We start from the raw sequence: 25,387 nt of genomic DNA on the forward strand, positions 1-25,387 counted from the left end.
TGTGGTCTGTTTTTAGTTTATTTGGCACATTAAATCACCTTTTAAACATACACGTAATGGTGAAATTCAGCACGAGCAACAAGTGCATTAAAAAAGGGGATAGTATAACATACAATTTTTGTTTCCCTCTAAAAAGTCATAACTATATAGCTTTTGATAGCAGTGTTTAAATCTTTTCCCCCTTTCTGTGGCAGTGGAAGGTATAACGTTTCGAAGCTGACAATTTAAAAAAGTTAAATAACACTTCACTTTTAGAGCTCACCAGTTTGTAGATGATGTCTTGTTACCTACCCAAAATTTTAAATATATCATTTTATAGGAAAGATCAATTATGTAAACCTGACATTAGCTTTCTTTTATTTCCTAAATGTTTCATTACTAGAATATGGCACATGCAGAGACTTTCCTTGTCCAAACAGTGTCTTATTTGTTAACAAAGAGAAAGCATTTTTAATCTTAACATTTTTCTTCCAGAGGTTTATTATACATTATAAGAGCCTTTTACCGGACTGCTCTGCCTTGAGCTGCCACAGCTATGAGCAGCAAGGCCTCACAAGGGCAGCGAGTCCCAAGCAATCTCAGCACTTCTTAAGGAAGGCTGGTCAGCTTACGTAATGGGACTTTTAAAAGTCAGTCTCTTTGGACTCAGCACTTTCACTGCCATGGGCCAGGGTTCAATCCCTGGTTGGGGAACTAAGATCCCGCAAGCTGTGCGGCCAAAAAAAAGTTAAAAAGTTAGTCTTTATTGTCCATGCTTGTTAACAGGCTTAGAATAGTTGTTTGAACTGCTAAAGTTGGAAATTGTTTTGCATTCTGTCCATTCGGTTGACACGTGTAAAGATTATCATTTAAAAATCCTTTGAGGGACTCAGGAGAAATTTATATTATCTGAATGATTAATGTTTTGCAGCAAAGATACTAGCTTTTTGTGGTGAAGATTAAAGAATTTTAATAAACTGATTTTTAAATAGCCTTTGGTGACACAGGCATCATGATGAACAAATACCTAACATTAATTGAGCTTAATAACAGTTAAACAGTAGAGACACTAATGAAAATTTGCACAGAGATCAATTTAATACATTTGTTTCAAATTTTAACTTTTTATTACACATTGCGTTAGAACTCATTGATCAAACCATGAAGCTTTCTAATCAGTTTGACCAAATGTCAGGGCCGCTAGCCTTTAGAGAGAATGCTGTGTACATGAAAAGACTACCCTCATGGCCCAGCCACCTTCTATAATAAGGTCCCCCCCATGTCTCAACACTTTTCAAAAATAGACTGTCATTAAAGAACCGTTTCAGTTGTCAGGATGCTTTTTGGCACGATCGTATTAAATGTGAACAGGGTGAACCTCTGCCACTGATAATAAGCAGGTCAGGTGTAGTTGAAACTACAAGTCAGGTGCAGTGAAAATTGACTAGAGATGCTTCCGTCCTCTGTCCAGTAAGTGGGACGAGGCAGGAGCCGTCGCAAAGAAGTGAAAACACGTGAATTAAAGTGACACATCTTTTGCTTTTGTTTTTTAACTAGACCGGTTTGGGCTCGGCCAGGCAGGAAGAATACCTGGCTCTGTGAATGCCATGCGGGTTCTGAGCACCAGTGCAGATCTGGAAGCTGCTGTTGCCGATGCTTTGGTAAGAGGCACGACGTGTGTGGAGTCTCTTTGAATTACTCACCTGCGTTTTTCTGTCTTAACAGGAAGTAGTCTTCAAACCAGGTCACTAAATCATCTTTGACACTCTTTAAACTGTGTAAATTTATATTATTATGCTTTTCTTCTTAAACTGTGAACTCTGTACGTAAGTGAAAACTGGCCTTACAAGACACAGTAGCATCAAGTATGTCTTCTGTGCTCCGCAGTATCAGTGAAGTTGTGATGACATCAGGCTTCTCTGATGTCATTGGGCTTCTTCTTTTCCTTTTTTATCTTTTTTTTTTTCAGCATTTCCTTTATTCCCTTCTATTGCTTCTGTTGCTTTACAGGCTTTGATGGCATAGCCTAAGCATATCATTGTATAACAGTAGGTCATAGCGTTTGTGGTTTGAAAATCTTGCGTTTATTCCATTTCCCTCACTAGTTGTTCCATATGATTTTATGTTTGTTTGTTTAAATGTGTCCTTAAGTCATTATTTACGGAAACTTTCCCAGATTTTGAGGTCAACTCTGAGGATGTGAAGCACTAGTGAAGTATGTTTTTGCACTGTTACAATGTAATATCTAAAAAAGCAACGTAAAGTGATTAGAAGTCCTTAAACTTGTGGTTATAGCAAAGAATTCCTAAGTAGAATCAGCTTGTGGTCAAATGGTCTTTTAAAGATACATTGCAGCTGGTAGTAACACAGCCTGTTGTACTTTCTGGTTTATGTGCTCAGCATTTAAAATAGACATTCTTTAGAACTTCCCGATCTCTGGTCTTGCTTGTACTGTTTTAAGACTTGTTCTCTTCTAATGAACAAAGGTAATAACCCCGCTTTCAGACCCCTGAGGTTTTAAATCCAGCTGTGTTTCATCCGATCAAAACTTTCTAGTGTGTGGCCACAGTGATCAGACCTCTGAGGTTTTAAATCCAGCCGTGTTTCATCCGATCCAGACTTTCTAGTGTGTGGCTATAGGATCAGACCCTGAGGTTTTAAATCCAGCCGTGTTTCATCCAGTCAAAACTTTATAGCGTGTGGCCACAGTGATTCCAACTCTCATCCCTCCTGGCCCTCCCTCATTTATTCCTGCTCAGCCAGATTTCTCTGGCAAGCATCTGTGAGCAAGCAGTTTTCCGCTCTCCTCATGGTTTCATGGTGAGGGCTGCCCGGCCAGCTCTGTTCATCAGCCTTGTGTGCAGGAGGGCTTTTTCTGGCAGATAACTGGAGTTCAGGATAATTGCTTTAAGCAGGACTTTAACTTAAGAGTCACGAGGTGGCGCACAATTCTGTGAAGCGGTTCTTCCTTCCAAGTTGCAGCATTTGGAATCTGTTTCTTACTTATTTCGGGACTTGAAGAAGTGGGGGCCAGAGGGGTAAGAAGTGATGGATGCGCAAAGCCCTTGCTCGGTGAGACAGCACTTCGGTGGGGGGGCGGGGGAGGGGTACAGTGCCCAGAGTGCCAGGGGGCAGAGCAGGACTGGAGAGTCTGGGCTTTGCCTTCACCTGACTTGGGCTCTTCTCTGACCTCCGGCTCCCCGTACACCCCCGCTGCCCTCACTACTACGTTTTGTCCAAACTGCTTGGTCTTTCCAAGTGACCTGCTCCAGAAGAGATAGCGCTGGGATGATACACAGTCCTTGCTTGCAGAAAAGAAGTCCCGGGGCAGCATCTGTCCTAGGAGCAGGCGACAGAGTTAATAGCAACATTAGGGATATACCTCAGTGCTATGTGGAGAGTTTCAGCAAAGAATTCCAGCAGATACCGGAAGTTCTCATAAGAGGTGTAGGAGGGTTAGGAAATGCCATTGTGAAAGCATTCTTTGTTATTCGCTTGACACGAATCGCTTGCTAACCTGTATTTTTGGTTTGCTAAGATATGTTCTGCTGTACACTTTTGTTGCAAGAACGATCCCCACATATGCTTCTGACATAATTCTCTATGCTTTTTCCCCATCCTTCAATATTTTCCTGCCTACAGCTGTTAGGAGACTCCAGGAGCAAGGTACCAGTGCTTTAACTTTTGTTTTATGTTTTTTTTTTCTTTTTTTTCTGTTGAGTATATTTCCTTTAGGAGCTGGTAAAAACAACAAAAAAAGTAGCATAGTGTAGAAATTCTGTTCTGAATTGTGATTTTGTGGAAACTAGTGATGCTGTTGCTAGTGATGGAACTGGTCATCTCTCACATTTGCCTCAGTGTTTTCGATATCAAGCTCTGCCCCTTTTCCTACTAGCGTTTCATTTTAGTTATTAACCTAGTTTGTGTCTCCTCTTACGTCGTTATTGATTCATGAATGGATACATTCAACATTTTGCTTATCTTAGGAACCTAGTTGATGGGTAAGTGAGATGACCATATAATTATCATCCTACCAAGGATACTTTTGAGAGTGAGAGAGGGTGCTGTTAATAATTATGCTGGGACAGTAGGTGGAAGGCAGAGCTGTCCCGGCGTACAAGTCACATTCCTAGAAAATTACATCAGTACAGTTTAAGCCAGTAGCTATTTGTTTTTCTCTTGGACAAACCGTATTTTATAAGTTTTATCTATTTTATGTAGCTGTTGCTACATTATATAGGGATTTAACTTACAGTTTTATATTCAGAGGTAAGAGAAATGAATGACATGGGTATTCTAGTCTACAGAAGGCCTATTAGTGTGGTAAAACTTTAAGTCCTTAATAAAAATGGTTTAGATCATTTAGGAATCCTTTTATGTAGGACACTCTGCCACTGACATTGCAGTGTCAGACGTTCTTAAGGAAGCATGACTATTCAAACAAATTTACTCACAGACCATGCTCAAGATAGATTGCTTTTGACTGGGAAGGGGCTGGTGGGCGCTCACACTTAACAGTGCGTCAGGTGCCGAGCCGGGCTGTTTAACATATAATTCCACTTAATCCTGACAACAAGCCTGTGAGAAGGATAATCGTTGTCATCTCAAAGATGGGGAAACTGAAGCAGACAGATGAGGAGGCTTTCTGAAGTCACACAGCCAGTCTGTCTTACTGAGAAGGCCATGCACCGCGCTAGAGATCGTGCTCTTTCCTCTGTGCTGTGGGCTGCTCTGCTTGTTACTCACCCTACGTCTGCTTTTCTGTTTTTACTCCCCTCATCTGTAAGCGCAGGGAAAGGGCGGTGCATGTGCCTGTATGTGTCTACGTTTAGCTCTCTGTCGTTGGTTTTGTTTGGTGAGACTCACGCCACCTGTCCGTGTCTCCCCCGACCCGTCCTTGGATCTGGCAGAAGAAGCCCGTGAGGAGGAGGTATGAGCCGTACGGGATGTATTCTGACGACGACGCCAACAGCGACGCGTCCAGCGTGTGCTCCGAGCGCTCGTATAGCTCCCGGAACGGGGGCATCCCCCACTACCTGCGCCAGACCGAGGATGTGGCCGAGGTACTCAACCACTGTGCCAGCTCCAACTGGTCCGAGCGGAAGGAGGGGCTCCTGGGCCTGCAGAACCTGCTGAAGAGCCAGAGAACACTGAGGTGAGGGCAGGAGGCCAGGCTTGTGAGCTCAGGCTGAGTCCCGTGTTGCCCTCCCGGGGCCTTACCCGGGCTCCCGTCATCTCGGGAGTTCTTAACGGAATTCCAGCCGCTGGGGCAGGCACTAAAGGTGCTGGGAGGGCTAAGTCGTGGTCCTTGCCTTCCGGAGAATTTGAAATATCCAGCAAACACTTTGTAACTGATTAGGTTTAGAAAGCATTTGGTCCCCTATGGCTTACACTTGTCTATCAGGTGTTATTTGAGAAATCTCGGTACAGTTTGCAATTTAGGTCAAAAGTAAAACAGGTCTGCAGGTTGGGACGGTTTATTACACTTTAGAGTTGCGGGTAAAATGATACCAGCCTCAGTCTAGAGTGTTTTGATCCACAGGCGTAGGTATAGTTTATAAACATGCAGAGTAGAGAGGTGCTCAGTAGGGTACTCTGAAGCACTCTTCAGCTTTAGAATTGATTAGTTTTGCTTTTTTCTTTGTTTCTATATTTCATAAATTTTCTAAAATGAGCGTGTATTACATATACCAAAAATATGTGTTTAGACCATATTTCCTCAAATCTAAGGCACCACTGACACACCATTATTTTATATCTGAGAAGAAATGCTGCTTATTAAACCATGACAGCACTAATAGGTCATTACTTATAAGATGGATCTCAAAATTACAGAGATGTTTGAACTACACTATATTATATTCTTCGGGTAACTTTTTTTAAAGCTGTATGGTGAGACTGGATAAATGTCTGTGGTCATGGATGGCTCCGCAAAGCCACGGGAGCATTGACTGATGAATCACTGGGCTTCAAGCGCAGCTGTCCAGTCAGTCTGGCCCCTGCCTTATTCCTTCCTGCCGCCTTCCCTCCCCACCCCCTGGCCCCCCTTGTTCTCTTCTGTGCATACGTCAGGAGAAGTTTCACCACATGCGCTCTGAAGTGCAGGTCCTCTCTGGTGCTCTAGTGACCTGTCAAAAAACAGAAAAAAGGATTTGCTGTCATCATTCGTCAAGAATCTGCTCAATTCTCGTGGCCCCAGTTTCTTGATTCTTAGTGTTCACCAAGTATCCATTGAATAATGTCTAGAAATCTGTTGATTAGCGTTGGTCTGATCTAGATTTCATTGTTAGCAATGTTAAAGGATCACCCAACCTGAGAGGGATGATTTGGGGAAGAAGGTGAGTCTTTCTAATGAAACCTCGAAGCAGAAATGGGATTCAGTAGTACAGTTCAGGGTAAGAAAAGTCACGGGGGCACCGACATGAAATGCGTGTTTGCTTTGTCTCAGGCACGGTGGCAGGTAGGGTGTGTTCTTTAATCCTTTTAGCAGTTCACTGAAATGGATACAAAGATATCAGAGTACTTTGGCTCTAGCAGAACTGAGATTAAAATCCAGGTCTGTCTGACCCCGAAGCACATGCTTTTCCTAGTTGATCCCATTGCCTCTCATTTGTGGTGGTGGAAACACACCTGCAACGAGGTGAGCGGGATGTGGCTCATGGCTTTGCCACGCCCAGAGGTGTGAACTCAGGTGATCACACTCTGAGAGTCAGTTTCATTTTAGAATGAGAGCAAGACGATCGTGATTTTTTTATTCCTGTGCAGTTCCATCATAAATTAAAATTTAGATAATTGATTTGTGAAGAAAGGACTTTGTTATATAAAAATTATATAAAAGTTATGTAGTGGAACGAAATAAAAGGATTTTGAGAAGCTGTAACTAATTTCAGTACTGGCTTATTAAATATTAAATTTATTTATTTCTATTTTGTTTCCTCTAGTCGGGTGGAGTTGAAAAGATTGTGTGAGATTTTCACCCGAATGTTTGCTGACCCTCACAGCAAGGTAAGGTCTGGGGAACCTGCCCACTTGTGTTCCTCTCTGCATGTCTGTGTGGGCCGCATAATACACGACTTCAGAGTGGGATACCAGACCCGCAGCACAGTGTAGACCTTACAGACTGAACCCCAATTTCAGCAATAGTTTGTTATGGCTTCTGAAAACAGAATTCTTAGAAACTTCCAATGTCCATACGACATCAAGTTAAATAAAGTGTGTTTCAAGTAAGGGTTACCGTGGAGAGAATGAGATGTAGTCTTTTACTTATTCAGCAAATATTTTCGCATACTTAGCCAAATGGTGGGCTGGGTGCTAGGGTGTAACAGTGTGTTATAATATAATGCCTTCCTGAAAAAAGTTACAGTAGTGAAGAAAACAATCAGGTTATGTAATTTTTTTTTTTTTTGGGTACCCATGTAGAATTTGTCTATATGGGACAAGATAGACACATGGAAGCATTTATAAATTGGATTTACTGAAGAACCACATTAAGTATTTCTCCAGACACCAATAGAATTGCCGCCTCTAAGAATTTGCTGGATGGTGGTCACTTAGCTGGTGCCTACACCTCCTGGGGACCGGAGGAGGACCTGCCTTTTGACAAGGACTCCCTGCTGAGGGGAGAGCACCCAGGAGGGAGGGACAGGCCCTTTCTAGGAGTGGAGCTGAGAGCGGGACCCTTGACAGAAGTTCACTTGGAGTTTAGATTGTAAATAAAGACCATTTTTGGGGAGGAAGGCTTTGCAGGCTGTTGCTGTTCGATGGTTTTAGAGAAAGAAAAAACAGAGGAATGAAGATATCGGGAAAGTTAAAGGGTAAAGGACAGAAACTAAAGTAGAAATTGAGGGAACCAGAAATCAGCACCAGCAAATCTTAAATGCTTGATGTGCAAGACTTAACTGTCTTACACTATCATTTTCCTAGTGAAAATGGCCTCTTCTAAATAAATCCTCCTGGGAGAAAGAAATCTGTGGTGGCCAGAAAGTCTAGCCAGTTACTGTGATCCCCCTTCTTTTCCTACACTTTCGTCCTCACAGGAATTGTCCGTGAAGTGTCAATCATCCATCCATCCGTGCAGTCATTCAGCATTCACTGAGCACCCACTCTGGGCTAGGGATACAGAAAACAACACAGGACCCCTCCCTGCCTCTTGAAATGCTCACGGGAGCATAGGAGAATGAATGCAGGGGTGCTCCTTTTTGGGGTGGGGGCAACAGTTCTCCTCAATATTGGTCTTAAAGCATGTCTTAAAATTCCTGTTATGACCTTCACAGCAAGGTTGACATTCACAAACGTTGAGTTTAAGGACCAGGTAGATATCCAAAGATATAATTATCAAGGTTTTCTCTAAGATAGTATTAAAAGCAGTAAGATTTAAAGCATAAGGTTTGTAAGATGTATAGCATCAGGGATATTAGATGGATTTGGACATTGATGAAATTTCTATTACCTGTCACCTCTAGATTGCTGATTCAGAACCAGAATGTGAGGATAAAGAAGGAAATTTGTTTCCATCAGAAGGCTCTTGTACAGTGAGTTTGCAGGTCTCAGTTTAGTAAATATTTGCTAGCTGCCTTTGTGCTAAGCCAGGAATCCCACAGCTGGGGCTCATTGACTTCTTTCTGAGCTGTCTCACGGGAGACCCCTGGTGGTTAATGTTGCTGAGCTAGAACTGAGTAGGTCTGCGATAGCCGGGTTGTCCCAGGAGAGCAGGACGCATTTACCAAGTAGGGTGCGCAGTGCCACCGCTAACCTCTCTGAGACTGGTTCAGGGGTGATCCACCGTGAGCTCTGTCTCCCCGTAGGGAGCAGTGGTGATCACACAGCAGCGTGAGGATTATGTCAACTGTCGGTGTCTTTCATCCCAAGCCATAATCTTTTATAAAGATTGGTATGGCTCTTGTAATATCTTTTCATAAAGATAATACTTTATAATATCTGACCGGGCATACATCAAAGTAGATGACTGAAATGAAAAGCAATACATATGCAAGTTTTTTTTCCCCTCATCCTGTAATAGTTTTTGTTGAATGCTAGGTGATGAGCAATAATAGTATAGAATTATGATGGTTAAAAGGTTTTTTAAAGAAAAAGAGGGAGAGAGAAAGGAAAGAGAGAGAGAGAGGGAGAGAGGGAGGAAGGAAGGAAGGAAGGAAAGGAAAAAGGAAAGGAAAGGAAGGAAAGACCTCCAGGATTAGACTCATATTTTCAGCAAAGTTAATTTCTCTCTGTACTGAATTTTAAAGGCATGTAGAGGGAGGGGAGAGTTATTTCGTCAGTTTGTAGCCTTTTCAGGCCTTTTAAGAAACTGCATGAAACTTGTATGACTTCACTGTGGACTAACATGGAATCTGTTTCGTTGCATGGCCTGGTTTGCGGTGGAATTCACACCAGAGAGTAAGTTCCGACCCCTTTTCCTTTATCTGTTCTTGTTACTGCGTTTGCCTCCTATGCCATGTCCAGTTGTGGACAGTGTCAACCCCAGTTATGATTCTGGACAAAGCCAAGATGGGCATTTTTATCATTTTGGAGACTTGGGAGGAAATCATGAATTAAATATGTGAAATACTTGGTTTCCATTTGTGTCTAGGTTTTCAGTATGTTTTTGGAGACTCTTGTGGATTTTATAATAATTCATAAGGATGACTTGCAAGACTGGCTTTTTGTTCTTCTCACACAATTGCTTAAGAAAATGGGAGCAGATTTGCTTGGATCTGTGCAAGCGAAAGTTCAGAAGGCTCTCGATGTCACAAGGCAAGTGTTTGGGGGCAAGATCGTTTTTTCCCACCTTTTGAGGTAAAACTGACATACAACATTGTGTAAGTTTTAAGTGCATAATGTGAGCATTTGATACATGTATGTATTGCTAAATGATTACTGCAATGTCAGTTAACACATCCTTCACCTCACATAATTACCATTTTTTGTTGCTTATGTGGTAAAAGCAGTCAAGATATGTTCTCTTAGCAAGTGTTATAACTGTAACGGGAAGTTTGTACCCTTTGACCAACATCTCCCCATTTCCCTCACCCCACTAGGCTCTGGCAACCACCATTCTACTCTTTGTTTCCATGGATTTGACTTTTTTTTTTTTTAAGATTCCACATATAAGTGATATGTAGTATTTGTCTTTCTCTATCTGGCTTGTTTCACTTAGCACGATGCCCTCAAGTTTCATCCGTGTTGTCACAAATGACATGATTTCCTTCTCTTTTATGACTGAATAATATTCCATTTATATGTACACCACATTTTCTTTATCCGTTCATCCATCAACACACTTAGGTTGTTTCCATGTCTTGGCTGTTGTGAATATGGGGTTCACTTGCTGCAGTGAACGTGGGGTCGGATATCTCTTTGAGATACTGATTTCATTTCCTTTGGATATATACCTGGCAGTGGGGTTGCTGGCTCATATGGTAGTTCTATTTTTTTTTCTTTTTTCTTGTTTTTTTTTTTTTTTTTTTTTGGCTGCGCCACGTGGCTTGCGGGATCTCAGTTCCCTGACCAAGGGTTGAACGTGGGCCACAGCAGTGAAAGTGCTGCGTCCTAACCGATAGGCCACCAGGGAATTCGCTAGTTCTAATTTTTTTGTGGAACCTCCATACCGTTTTCCATAGCGGCTGCACCAATTTTCATTCCCACCAGCATTTGTTATCTCTTGTCTTTTTGATGATGGCCATTCTAACAGGTGTGAGGTGATACCTCATTGTAGTTTTTGTTTGCATTTTTCTAATAATTAGTGATGTTGAGCACCTTTTCATGTACTTATTGGCCATTTGTATGTCCTCTTTGGGAAAATGTCTACTGGTGGGGCGGGGGCACTAGACCATTTTGATACTAAGAGAGTCTTCATAGGTGGTTTCTTGTCATTTTGTTACCTGTGGCTTTTGTCACCCAGTTGAATATCTACTTTCTTACTTAATTCCCACATTCTCTTATTAACATATATGTTGAAATATTCCAACAATCCATGAGATGAAATGCCCATATCTTCCTTGAGTTGACATTATTTTTGTGAATGCCTAAGACAAATGTAAAAAAAAACATTGAAAATTGGTTCTCTTCTCTTTAAAAAACACTTTAGAATATTTATGAGCCTCCTTCTGAAGACCTTAGTATTTTTACGACTTCAGCCTCTTGTAAGGCACACGAGGAATATTTCTGTTCATGTGTGGTATAGGGTTCCTGTTCATCCAGGAGTAGTTTCTATTTACAGTTCATTGGCTAGAGATGATAACACACTTACAATATTTGTAGCCCATCTGGCCTTTATGAGAAAAGAAAAGCTACTGAGACTCAGAAAAAGTGTAAAAAAACTGACTCTGTGCCATTATTGTTTGGAAACAAACTTCTGACCTTTGCCTGTGCAATAGTAAATCCTCGACACAGGAGTGATAGAAATTGAATGATCTCAGAAGATGGTTTGCAGTAATGTCTTGGTTGTGATTTGGTGGATGACGGAGGGGAATGTGTCAGATTGCTGAATTTTTAAAAGAATAAACAGATGTCTCCAGGTCACTCAGAGAATCATCATCAGCATAGTAACTTTTATGTGACCCGTTACTGCAAACTGGGATATGAGTAGGTCATAGAATTGTCAAAATGGAAGGACCTTTCTCATTTCATTATAAAATTAGGAAACAGAGAGTACCTTGACACACCCGGAGCCCCACTTCCTGCGCGTGGCAGCCCGGGAGCCAGCATCCAGGAGAGCCGGCTGTCACTCTATTGTGTGTCCTGTGGTCGCCGGCTGGCCTGCGGGAGAGTGTGGAGGGCATCGCACTGCCCCGTCATTGTCCCCCGCGCTTGCATCTGTTAGATGTCTCTGGCTGCCAAGCCTACATTTGTTCCTCTACACTGTGATGCCAGCTTTTCTTTTGGTCCCCGACCCTGGAAATCTGTGTAATTTGTGCTGCTATAGAATTTTATTATCCAAGTAGATTTCCCTTTAGATTTTCAGTGAACTCACTGTAATGTACTGTATTTGCAGTAAGGCTTTCAGGCACCATCCCTCCTGTGCGTGACTAAGTGTAGTGCAGTTGGGGGACAGTCCTCTACACCAGTGGATTCCTCACAGTTTGGCCAGAGGTTGACTAGAGAGGCTGAGCTGACGCAGCTGATGATACACGAGCGATGTAAACAGCAGGGCTGTTACGCGAGAGGCTGGGGAGCCGCGGTGAGTTGTGGTCACAGGGGATGTGGGCCCAGTGGTCCAGGCTTTTCAAGAAAGGTCGGAAATGTGGATTAAGGCAAGATATTCCAAGATATATTTTTTTAAAATGACACTGTGAAAGCCAAGGAAAACATTTGTAAGCCAGACTTTAGCCTGTAGGTTGCTTCCTTAATTTAGGTGAATTTATGAATGACAGAAGATCCATTGCAGATTTTTAGGGATGATGGAAATATTACGATTATATTTCTGATCTTTGGTGATTAAGGGAAATAACTGTGCCCTCCTGTTAGTTTTCTTGGATGCCTCATTCCTTTAAGAACCCTCTTCTGGGGAATTCCCTGGCCTAGGTCCCTAAAGCATATGTCCCTTTTTCTCAGCAGCTGGGATGTTTAGCTCTTTCAGCTTATCTAGGATTGTGAGTACCGAGGGCATCTCAGTGGTGGCTGAGAGCTGTTCCTCAGGTGATAGAACTGATTGTGAATCTGCCTCGGTTTCCTTTCCTTTGGCTGCGCTCGACAGCAGGGCGCAGCTCCAGCTTAAATACACCCATTGCTCAGATGTATTCTCCATCCTCCCTTTGCTGTAGAAGAAAGGAGAGGTGTTCTGTGTGTGGTTTGTTTCTTTGATGTGTGGCCAGTATGAGTCACTTAAATCATATATACTAAGATGCGCTTTGCTTCCAGAGGTGGTCCTCAGAGCTTCCTGGATACAAATAGATGTGGGAGAAAAGGATGTGCTGTTGGTCAGGTTTACTTTTTATTAGTAATTATGATGGTGGTACTACTAGTAACAGTATGTGCCACACACTTTATGTTTTTCTTGTATTATTTCATTTAAATTTCAAATCAGTTCTGTAATCTGAAAGATTTGAACCTGCGTCCCTTTTCTTTCTACTATCCTTACGTACACTGAGAATCGTCTCTGAGGGAGTCTAAAAGAAAGTGATGCAGTCACTCAGCCTCAATTGGAATAGATCTTTGCGTTGCATTATCTTTCCTGTTAGCATGGAAGGGACCTCTGCGTTAGGCACAAGGGCTCCTTCAGGCAGTTGTAAACTCATGCTAGTAATTGTGGCTTTTTAAGGGAGAGGGCACTGACTTTCGCTCGCCAAGAGCCCTCAGGGTTACTCAGTTGGATCAGAAATGTGAGAGGACCACGAGAAATGAGATGAGTCACAGGCGAGAAGTGGAGCCGGAGTGGGGCTCCTAGGGTCCCAGGCTCCTGTGTGTGTCTGTAGCTGGAGAGGGGTGTCTCTGGGTGAGTGTCCCACGGGCGCTCTTCTGTGGTGACCGCACAAAGCCAGCTTACGGGCGGTTACCCAGCGAGGACCCCAGGAGCTGTGCAGGCAGCTTCAGCAAGGGCAGCTGCAAGCAGCCTCATCGGGATGTAAACGTTAGATTTGGGCGATGGAAGTGTTTCTCATGTGAGCAGTATTCCGAAAGGTACCTGGAAAGAAGACGAGCAGATCCCAAGAAGGCCAGCAGACATTCATTGCTCAGTTTATGTGTTTCAAGACTTTTAACAAGATTTCCCCTTTTCTAAATTTTCTAGGGAATTCCCTGGCGGTCTGGTGGTTAGGACTCGGTGCTCTCAAGCGCTGGGCCCGGGTTCCATCTCTGTTCCGGGAACTAAGATCCCGTGCGCCATGCGGTGCAGCCAAACAAAAACCAAAAAACAAAACAAAAAAGAAATAAGTTTTCTATGTAATGTGTATTACTTTAGTATTTACATGAAATGAAAAGTAATATTTAAAAAATATAAACATGCTTGCTTTTTACATATGTTAGAGGAATCTATAATAGTGTATTTTTGTTTCTTATATGATTTTACATTGTTTTTTGTAATAAGTCTTTCTTTTAAAATACTTTTTTTTTTTTTAAACCTAGGGACTCCTTTCCATTTGATCAGCAATTTAACATTTTGATGAGATTTATTGTGGATCAAACCCAAACTCCTAACCTCAAGGTCGGTAACTATTTGTCGTTATAGTTCAACCTCTAGAAGTCAAATTTGCTTAAAATATACTTGTTTATACATGACTCATATTTGGCTATTGTGAGTAAATCTGCTGTAAGCAACATGTTTCCGTTTCTCTTGGTTCAGTACATAGTAGAGAAGTTGCTGGTTTATTGGGTAGGGACATGCTTAACTTTATTTTAAACTGCCGAAATGGTTATGTCAGATTATATTCCTACCAGCGGTGTCTGAGAACTCCAGTTGCTCCACATCCTTACCAACATTTGGGCATTATTACGGTGTTTCACATTAATATTTAATGTAGAGAATTTTGGTGTGTTAAAATAGGTATCTTATTGGAATGTTTTTAATATTAACGTCGTAACACATGAAAAATGAATTGGCATGTTTTATAAACATCATACCCATAAGAATGAACTAATGGTATTTGAAGGAGGATGTGCTCCTTTGAATGACATCAGGTACATTGTCTGTTCTTTGATCACTAATTTTGCTGAGGTTTTTAGGAGAGGCCCAATAAATAATAACCCTTTTCTCCTGATGTCAAAACCAAGTGAGACCTTGGTGGGGAAGTTAGAGCAGAATTATTGAATTATTGAAGGTAATTATTGAATTACCTTCAGTGCTGCCTTGCAAGACCTGGCCTAGAGTGGCTGAAAAATAAAACTCACACAGAGTTGTACTTGCCCCGCGGTCGGTGGCAGAGCTGGAGGTCCCCCTGGTGCCTCCACCCCTCACCCCAGCGGGGGCTCCTGCCCGGCACGTGTCTTGCGGCGTCTGTGAGGAGCAGAGCCTGCCTTCTCTGCAGGCCCGGCAGTCACAGAGGGAAGGGGATTAGGCTGCAGGCCTCCCTTCTGTTCCCAGGCTTCCCTGTCAGTCATCTCATGCTTTTTCACTGCTGGAGGGCCCCTGCATGTAGGAACATAAATCCAGGAGAAAGGTGGTGTCCCCTCAGTAGTGTGTTCTTTTCTCTGAGCACCAGTTAAGAGTTCTGTTCAAAGATTTATAAAGTGTACCTACTGTTTATAATTGTTGGATCTTTCAGGTCAAAGTTGCAATCCTGAAGTACATCGAGTCTCTCGCTAGGCAGATGGACCCAACAGATTTCATAAACTCTAGTGAGACAAGGCTTGCTGTTTCTAGAATTATAACCTGGACGACAGAACCAAAGAGTTCAGACGTGAGAAAGGTATGTCCTTAGGCACGTGTCACGAAGAGGTATTTATGGGAACTTGTAAACCACCCACAAGCCTACACGCAAACCACTATCGCTCCTTTTCTAGGAAACCAAGGCTCTGCTCCTGTCCCTCCAGCTCCGTCTAGTTGCAGCCTTTGAAGATCAAAATGAAAATCTGAAATCTTGTATCATGGGAGACACCCTGATACCAAGATGTTGTGTTGTTGCTTTTTTTTTTTTTTCAATCACCTGAAGAGAAATATTTGCTATTTTCTTCTGAAATGGCACGTTGAAAGGCATATAACATAGTGGAGGGAGCACGGGACCCTGTTATTTCTATTCTTAGGCAGTATTCTGCCTTAGGACTACTATGAACATGAATTCGTATATGTTAAAAGCATGATCCATTCCTGACAGGTTATAAGCACACAGGAAGTGTAAGTTATCACTCTCTTCGTTGTTTCTATTATTCTCTTCCTGTCAGTGTCCTGTTCTTCTACACTTGAGTTTCACACATGGCCATTGTTCTTTTACTTTATATATAAACAAGCTAGCCTTTCAAAGTTACTGATAAAAACCAGATTTCTTAGTTCTGGTTTCAGACTAAAAGTACTTGATTTTGGTTATTTGTATGTAATCGTGAACCTTGCTTTTTTTTTTTTCTTTTCTTTTCTTTTTTTCCCCCGTAGTATACTCCTTCCACCGCCATCCGTGCCAAAATAGTCCTTTGGCCTTGGGGTAGAGTTGGTAACGTGGACCACTTGGGTCGAGGCAGGGTTAAGGATGATTCCAAGAGGTAGTTAGCGAGGTTGTTGTGGTTCCAAATGCCCCTGAACACCTAGCTCCTGCTCTAATGGAATCCAAGGAAGGGAACCAAAGAACCACCTGCAGGGTTTCTTTGGGAAGGTCACAGCCAATGTAATTCTCCAGCCATTGTACAGTAATAAACTAAGTTGTCCAAGGTCAAAGAAACAAGGATGAATTTTATTAAAGCACTCATTCAAAGTTACTGTTCTAATAGTAAATAATATTTTTGATTTATGATCTGTTTGTAAAATGTTTCAATATTTATTGAAAGAGCATTTCACTGGCAACCTTTAATTTAACCATTAAGCCTCTTTGGGACTTGGGAGGTGGTGGCATGATTTGGTTGATTGGAACGTCAGAAAGATATTTGTGTTACAGTTTTCAAAGTCACAGATCAACCAAGAAATACAAGAGCCCAAGTACAACTTCCTATCTTTAGTCATAACACGTTGAGTACGTGTGTCTATGTGAGTATGTGTTTTTGTAATTGAAGGTTACTGAAGCGTTCCTTCCCATGGGGCTGGAAGATGTTTTAGACATGCACGTTATTATCATGATTAGGGCCTGTATGGGAACAGCCAGCTTTGGTCATTATGGCTACTTTCTCTGGACATGCACATTAGACATTTGAGCTCGGATTTATTGTCCTAACCTTTCTAATCAGGACACTAGAGGAATGTTTTTCCTTGAGTTATCTAGCCTGGGGCATCAAAACACTGCCTCCAGTGTCTGCCCGCACGTCTTCCCCTTCCCCATTGTGAGGACTGCCAAACACCCCACCTTCAGGCTGAGGTCGAACCTGGCCTCCGGGACAGTAATCCCGGCCCCTCAGAGGTAGCTGAAAAGCTTTACGTCAGTAGTTCTCAGTCCTGGCTGCAATGAAAACTAACCTAGATGGCTGTGCTCTCCCCGCAGTCACCTGACTTCACTGGTACAGAGTGGAGCGTGGACGTTGCTCTGTGTCTGGTCGGGGCTCCTTCCACTCTTGGCTGATCTTTAATGCAGTGTTGAGGCCCATCAGTTTAGACCGTTCCCCCGGGACTGAACCTCAGGCACGCAGGCTGCTGACGTAGTCTTGACCTGGTTGCCGCTAATTCTCTCGGGGCCCAGCCTGGGCCCTGGGTGTCTTCAGGGCGAGGCCTGGCCCTGCCGTTCCCCGTGCCTCCTCCACCTCTCTGCTTTTGTTCACCCTGCATGCTCAGCACCTAGCACAAGACCTGTAAAACAAAGTAGGCATTTAGTAAGTATTTTCAGTGAGTTAATGAATGATAAATACCCAAAGAGAGGGCTTCCCTGGTGGCGCAGTGCTTGAGGGTCCGCCTGCCGATGCAGGGGACGCGGGTTCGTGCCCCGGTCCGGGAGGATCCCACATGCCGCGGAGCGGCTGGGCCCGTGAGCCATGGCCGCTGGGCCTGCGCGTCCGGAGCCTGTGCTCCGCAACGGGAGAGGCCACAACAGTGAGAGGCCCGCGTACTGCAAAAAAACAAACAAAAAAACCCAAAATCTCTATTCAGCAAAGCTATTCGTCAAAAATGAAAGATAAATTAAAATGAAGCCAGCAGGAGACTCTCATTTTAACCTCTCTGCCTCTTTAAAAAGGGCTCACCTGATTATCACCACACAGGATAATCTGCCCTTTAAGTCAGCCAATTAGGGAGGGACTTTAATTATACCTGCAGAACCCCTTCTGCCATGTAACGTAATTATGAGAGTGAAGTCCATCACACGCGCAAGTCCCGCTCACCCTGGGAGAGGGCTGTAAGGCTTACCCACCAGAAGGCGGGGACCCTGGGGCCCACCTTACGCTCTGCCTACCAAGGCTTTGGTTTTCGGCGGCCTGGCATGAGTCTTCCATAGTTAGTTATTCGGTAGTTCCTTAGCTCGTACTTGAATAGGGAGCTTTTTTACCTAACTATGCAAATTGTAATGAGGTTCATTTTAGCAGGTGCATCTCTGCATTCTGAGCACCCGGTGACATTTTTTTTTCATCCTCGAAGATATTCGTGGATTTGATTGTTTGGCTTTCAGTTGTATCCATCGAGCACTCACTGGGATAGGCTTGTTAAAGCACAGTATTCAAATGCGTGTTCTTTTGCCCCATACAGGTGAATCCTTCCTGGAGATAGAGCCGCTTTTATTTAAATGCTCTGTTTTGCGGTTCCATCCACTGGATATTTATATAAATGTACATGCTGTTGTAAGTGATGCACCCGCCTTATCCAAGAATTTGAGATGTGTTCTAAAGATTGTCTAAATGAATGTAGTGCCTAAGTAAATTAAAATACTTAGAAATTGTGATATGGTATATATCACTCTGTGCTAAGATTTTAAATTGTCATCACTGTTACTTTAAATCTGCAAGGAAAGAAAACAGGCAGCATTTTCATCTGGATAATTTAGTGCACTAAAGATTTGCTTGCTTATCTCTTCTAAGTAGACATATGTTTTGCCTTGCCTGTAATTTGCAGAGTTATTAAAAGGTTGTATCAGGTGCTAGGGAAATCTTGGTGATTTTCATGATCAGAAAAGCACTTTCTGATCATGAACCAAGTTCTCCTGTTGGTGCTGACTTAATTTCCTAAGAGTAGGGCAAGGTTACATTCTAAATACTAGAAGAGCCCTACAGTCTCAAATCTATGCAGTAAACTCTCATATTGACCCTATCCTTAGAGAATATTAATTTTATACAAACAGTACTCGGGAAGTTTGCAGGCAGTGCAGCGCCTCCTCGGTATATCTCCTGTTTGGGAAACAACTTTAGACACATTTTAAGCTGACAAAACTCTTGATTCACTGACTTCAGTGTTTTTGATATTTTGTTTTTCTTTTTATGTCAGTGTTCTGGGGTGTTTCCTCTCAGAGGGAGTCGGGTGTTTGAATATTTAAGATGTTGAGGAGGGAGGAAACACAACCTAAACCAAAACACGACCCAGTCGTCAGGAGGCGCGCTTGCCTGGCTGGGACTGACTGGGATGGATGGAAAAGCCCCACCCAGCTTTAACTGGCCTGCTTTATTCCCAGAGTAACCTTTTCCATTTTTTAAGTATGGGAGTCCTGAGAGTTGTGTTGACCAAACTACACAGACATACGCTGGACCTTACTTTTTTCTTTTTTTAACATCTTTATTGGAGTATAATTGCTTTACAGTGGTGTGTTAGTTTCTGCTGTATAACAAAGTAAATCAGCTATACATATACATATACCCCCATATCCCCTCCCTCTTGCGTCTCCCTCCCACCCTCCCTATCCCACCCTTCTAGGTGGTCACAAAGCACTGAGCTGATCTCCCTGTGCTATGCGGCTGCTTCCCACTAGCTATCTATTTTACGTTTGGTAGTGTATATATGTCCGTCCTGCTCTCTCACTTCATCCCGGCTTACTCTTCCCCCTCCCCATGTCCTCAAGTCCATTCTCTACGTCTGCGTCTTTATTCCTGTCCTGCCCTTAGGTTCTTCAGAATCTTTTTTTTTTAGATTCCATATATGTGTGTTAGCATATGGTATTTGTTTTTCTCTTTCTGACTTACTTCACTCTGTATGACAGACTCTAGGTCCATCCACCTCACTACAAATAACTCAGTTTCGTTTCTTTTTATGGCTGAGTAATAGTCCATTGTATACACGTGCCACATCTTCTTTATCCATTCATCTGTTGATGGACACTTAGGTTGCTTCCATGTCCTGGGTATTGAAAATAGAGCTGCAGTGAACGTTGTGGTACTTGACTCTTCTTGAATTATGGTTTTCTCAGGTATATGCCCTGTAGTGGGATTGCTGGGTCATATGGTAGTTCTATTTTTAGTTTTTTAAGGAACCTCCAGACTGTTCTCCATAGTGACTGTATCAGTTTACATTCCCACCAAGAGTGCAAGAGGGTTCCCTTTTCTCCACACCCTCTCCAGCATTTATTGTTTGTAGACTGTTTGATGATGGCCATTCTGACTGGTGTGAGGTGATACCTCATTGTAGTGTTGATTTGCGTTTCTCTAATGATTAGTGATGTTGAGCATCCTCTCATGTGTTTGTTGGCAGCCTGTATATCTTCTCTGGAGAAATCACTAGACCTTTCTTAATGCACTGTGTCCGTATTAGGATAATACAGTGTATTCTAGAGTTGACCTCTGTTGACTTCTGCCTCTGCTACTTTTTAGCGGTGTGAACAAGTAGTTTAACCTCTGAATCCTTGTTTATTATCCATGAAATGGGAATCATGATATTTGCTTTAGGCACTGTTGGGAGGACCAACTGCAATAAAGCATATAAAAACCTAGATAGATACTACTCTGTTTGTTGTTGTAGCTTCAGCTATTACTGCTTGAGGGTTGCTTTGGTTTTGCTGCTGGTCCAAATTTCTTCCAGCGTTAGGAAGATTTTTTTTTCCCATCAGGCAAAGGGAATGCGGTAATGACAATAGAAATTTTAATGGTATGTTTATATTTTAGGGTTCAGAATCCCTGTATGTTTCCCTTATCATACGTGATTCTCTGACATTGAGCACCTGCTTTGTCAAGTGAACTAACAGATTTATTAGCCCCCAAATGTTGTTTTGAGAAAGGCGGGAAGTAAAGGCATGGCAAAGAAAATTAGAGATTATAAAGGTGCTGTTGCCTGGAGCAGGAAAAGTATATATAAATAGCCTTCAAAAGTCGACATTTCTATTTGAAAAAAATTTTAGATCTCTGATTATACATAGGCAGCGTGTCCTAATCTAAAAGCTCAGAGTTTTACCATCAAATAAGATTTGAACCTCAGCTGAATATGACTGCCTCGCTCAAGTCTCATTTTGATCTGTTTGCAAGAACACTGTTACTTCCAGGAGGCGTTGTGATGATTAGGAAGGACTTAGCCAATGATGGTGGTTTAACACTGGCAGTTCCTGTTATTATTCTTAAGGATACTGTTACTGTTCCGTTATTATTCACAGACTTTTAGATTGTATAATCTCTCTATATATATATGACTTTAGAAAAGAAGCCAAATACCTGTACAGCTTACCAATAACCATGGTTTTGAGCGCGTGCTTCTTGTCTCTGATTAAACCCTACCCCTTTCCTGTTTGTCCGTCCCCGCTTCAGCGTAGTCGAATAGGTGAGGATTTCCCCACTAGGTCAGCCTCCACCTGCTCTGGGCCTGGAGAAGGAAACTTGGAAGAAAATTGTAAACAGGTAGATTTAAAACTGTGTGCTAACTTGCAAAAAGACACTTCAGTGTTTGCATTGAGATTGTTAATCCTGATTACCCTTGTGAAGACACAGAAGATTTTGAAGAACCCTAAAATTAACATAATACTACGTGAGCCAGAGCGTGCGTGCGCGTGCGTGCGTGCACCTGTGTAAATGTTGTGTTTTGGTATGTTTTATGATTAACTGCCTTCCCAAAGAAATAGCCACGTTGCAGACAGGCTTCTACCGTATTTTAACAAAATAGCAATGGAGAGATACTAAATTTAAAATGTCCGAAGGTTTTGAAATACCTTCTCTTTGGTGGTTTTTCTAAAGCAATTTTAATCACAGTCTGAAGGGAGCAGTAATATTTGTTTAATAAATTGAAAAAATCCTCTCCCCAAATTTTAAGTTCTCCATAATTAATACTGACACTGAAACATTTGTCAAAGTTTTATTGATCTCCTGTCTGGAAGAATCCTTTTCTGCTGTGAGGCACATGGCATTCAAGGCCATCGATAGCCTGCAGGTTCTTTTCAGACACTAGCAGTGAGATTTGAAGGCCCTTTTACCCTCATCCCCCAAGTTCTACTGTAGGGGCACAAGTGGGAGTCATTTCCTTTTAGGTCGCCACTTGGTCGTTAAAGTATGTCGCCCCAGAGTTGCCCGTTAGAAAACGTCAGCAGCAGAGGTTTTGGTTTGGTCTGGCTTTTCAATGGCCCTTCCTCACGTGGGGCAGGAGCTCCAAGTTGGGTCAGCGACACCCTCTGGTTTTGGGCTCATTATTGAACACGAGCTCTGCCCCAGGCTTTTTAAAATGAATCTCTCCAGCCCATGCCCATATTTGGAATTATTCCTGCAGTGAGAGCATATTGATGGTAACGATAAATATAACCCAGTTGTCATCCTTGCCTGGACATTCTGGTATTCAGACTCCTCACTGATACAGAGAGTTGTAGATAAAATGTTTCAGGATCATAACAGTCTCATTCCTTTTAAAACTTTGATGTGAAATCTTTTAAAAATAATATACTTAAATGATACTTTCCATCCATTTCTGGAGCTTGGGTTTCAGAAAAAGATTTTACTTTGAAAACAGCTTTAGGCCAAAGGGTTACTTTTGAAAACTAATAAAATCATTTACATTTTATATTTTGGAAAATGCAAAAACAAATTATATTCACTTATATGCGTAAGTCACACACATACCATCTGTCCAACGAGTTATTTTCAGAAATCCCTGTCTTTCTATTTGATTTCTTATCAAAATTCAACTTTAGGGTTATTGAGAGAAGGTTCTTCAGTGGGTAGAAGTTGAAGTCTGCTGCGCTTTCTTTTCCCATATGACGAAAAGTCACTAATGTTAAGTAGCCACGAATTAGCACAGTCTCTAGGCCTGTCACCTTGCAGCCCTCTTGTTCTTAAAAGATCCTACCAGTTTTATAATTTGCTTCATGGAAAACCCCAAGTAAATTTTTAGTATCAGGTATCTTGTCATTCTGGGAAGAAATTAGGTCTAAAGACAGTGGCACATTTCACATAAAAACATGCTATTCAAAAATGTGATAATACATTTAATAGTTTTCTAATGCCATTTTCAGCATTTTCAACTTTCTTATTAAATTGGTGATGCTGATTTTTTTTTCCCTTGGCCAAAACTCAAGTCTGCTTCTTTGCTTCTCTTTGAAGTGCAGTGTTTTCTGCATGCATTTTTTTCCAACATCTAATAAAATTTTTTTTAATGCACAGGTTACTTTGCATGATTTGGGGAATTTGCTTTTATACAAATCATATTAACAGTGTGTTAAACTGATGGTGAAATAGATTTCTTCAGATAACGATTTGTTAAAACTGTCCCAATAATGACATGTAGAAATGTGTGTTTTAGTACAATCAATAATAATGTGTTTTGCCTGTCTTGTGAAAGCACACTGGCCCTTATGATTTAATTTGGTTAGAGAGGCTATTAATGACCATATTTGGAAGTCAAGCGTAAAAGTAAGATCCTTTTGCCCAATGCTGTGCTTAATAAATGCTTATGACATTATGAAAGATAATTTTTTATTGTGTAAAATATGTTATTCTACTGATCTTTCAAAATTTGTAATTAAGTTTTCATTTTGGTTAAGTACATTTGGGTCTTTGGATTTGTTTTTTTTCCTTCTGCAGGTACAAAATAGTAATTTCATATTAACTGGACCTAGAATTAATTTTAACATTATAAAAGCATTGAAGTGGGATTTTTTGTGGGTGTTTATTTCCAAAAAATTTCTCAGCAAACATGTTTCTATGTAATATTCTATATAGTGGAAAAAAATTTAGGATAATTACTGCAATCCTAAATATTACAGTCTTTGGAAAAATAAACGTTTGCTTCTAGTCGAAAGATTTTCATAATATGTTTTCCTTTCTTTTGACTCTTAGAAATTTGTAAGAAATGCCTGTTAGTACTAACTAAAATTTTCTTTTGGAATAGTTCTTCTAAATCAAAACCCTTGTAACTAACTCCGAGGGCACTGTTTTCGAAGCTCGAGCACCATAGCAGGCATGTAGCTTTCCGGGGAAGCCTGGGTCTCACTGCTGGTGTTCTAGCTGCTTGCTCTTCCCCACTCTGCTGCTATAGCCACTACGAGCATATGTTGTCTCTAATAAAGAAAAGTAGAACATTTTCCAAAAGGCAGAAGAGTAATAACTTTTTAATTCGTACCATGTAAATCTAGTTTGCTTCCCAAAGACTGTCTCTGTCCTCAATTCATAGATGTAAAAGTAGGAGTTTTTCAGATGTATTTGAACTCTATTTCTAACGTTTCTTAGTCGCTAGGAAAAGTGGTTTTTCAAGATAACACAGTGGTAGCTTGTTCAGAAACTTGTTCTTTCCAGGGTGTGCTAGGAGCCTTGTCCGGTTCTGACTTACTAGAATGGACAATCTTAAGCCTTTTCAAATGTTTTGATTGTTTCATTGATGTACTCACCAGCTTTGTCCCTAGTGTTGGGCAGCAGAGGAAAAAAGTTTCAGGAATTTATTGTTAATGTGCTGTTGTAAAATCCAAGGCCAGGGTGTTCAGTGAAACCAGGGCTGATTTCCCATATTGAAGTTTGGCTGTTTATAGTTGATGATGGTATTTTCTCTAGGTGCTGTTTGTTTTTTTTATGACACAGATGTCCTCTTATTATTTATTCTACTCATACAAAACAGATTTCTTTTGAAAACAATTTTGGGAGTTCCCTGGTGGTCCAGTGGTTAGGACTCTGTGCCTTCACTGCTGGGGGCCCGGGTTCAATCCCTGGTCAGGGAGCTAAGGTCCCGCGAGTCGCGTGGTGCGGCCAAAGTAAATAAATAAATAAAATAAAGTAAAACAACTTTAACGAGCATTTTGACCAAGACAGGCCATTGTACGTGACGTAAATTAACCATCTCTTCCGTTTCTAGGCAGCACAGATTGTGCTCATCTCTCTGTTTGAATTGAACACTCCTGAATTTACCATGTTACTTGGTGCCTTGCCAAAAACATTCCAGGATGGTGCCACCAAACTCCTGCATAACCACCTCAAGAACTCCAGTAACACCAGTGTGGTGAGCGCTTGGGTCACGGTTGGTGGCCTCCACTTACCCGTCCCCGTGTAGAGCAGATGCTCAGTTGTGTCTGCCACTCTGTCTGCTCCAGCTGACAGCAGTCACTCAGCTTTGGGAATGCCTGCAGGACAGTTATCCATTTTGGGTTTGTATGCACTTAAAATTGACCTTATGATTCTGGAAAAAATCACCCTGATTATGCAGAATCTGCCCATTTATTTGCACGGGGGTTCAAGGGCCGAGGGGCAAGCGGAACCGTGTCCTGTATTTATCCCTCGCGTGATGGAGCTCTTCTGCCTTCCCCCAGGGCTCTCCGAGCAACACCATTGGCCGGACTCCCTCTCGACATCCCAGCAGCCGGACCAGCCCCCTGACCTCCCCTACCAACTGCTCCCATGGGGGCCTGTCTCCAAGGTAATGCCATTTCAACAGAAGTGAAGACACTAAGGCACCCCGATGACTGTCTAGGTTCCTTCTAGGTTTTTAGACCAAGCTTAATACCAGAAAGTGTATGGGTACCAGGAGCCCACGGCTCCT

At 42.0% G+C, this 25,387-nt stretch overlaps 1 protein-coding gene across 12 annotated transcripts in view; it reads left to right on the forward strand.

Moving 5' to 3' along the window:
• CLASP1 (cytoplasmic linker associated protein 1) overlaps positions 1 to 25,387 on the forward strand; it is a 267,526-nt gene that overhangs the window by 195,728 nt on the left and 46,411 nt on the right. For 9 of the 12 annotated variants that reach the window (XM_079924259.1, XM_079924263.1, XM_079924261.1 and 6 more), the window contains 9 exons: positions 1,537 to 1,640; positions 3,622 to 3,645; positions 4,890 to 5,134; positions 6,921 to 6,984; positions 9,569 to 9,732; positions 14,041 to 14,119; positions 15,177 to 15,320; positions 24,707 to 24,850; positions 25,158 to 25,264. In XM_079924259.1, the coding sequence (XP_079780385.1) occupies positions 1,537 to 1,640; positions 3,622 to 3,645; positions 4,890 to 5,134; positions 6,921 to 6,984; positions 9,569 to 9,732; positions 14,041 to 14,119; positions 15,177 to 15,320; positions 24,707 to 24,850; positions 25,158 to 25,264 (1,075 nt within the window). Of the gene's footprint in view, positions 1 to 1,536; positions 1,641 to 3,621; positions 3,646 to 4,889; positions 5,135 to 6,920; positions 6,985 to 9,568; positions 9,733 to 14,040; positions 14,120 to 15,176; positions 15,321 to 21,189; positions 21,280 to 24,706; positions 24,851 to 25,157; positions 25,265 to 25,387 lie in introns of all 12 variants that reach the window. The other 3 variants (XM_079924258.1, XM_079924264.1, XM_079924265.1) reach the window with 3 other exon arrangements.

This window comes from Stenella coeruleoalba (genome assembly GCF_951394435.1).
Source record: "Stenella coeruleoalba genome assembly, chromosome: 6".
NCBI lineage: Eukaryota > Metazoa > Chordata > Mammalia > Artiodactyla > Delphinidae > Stenella > Stenella coeruleoalba.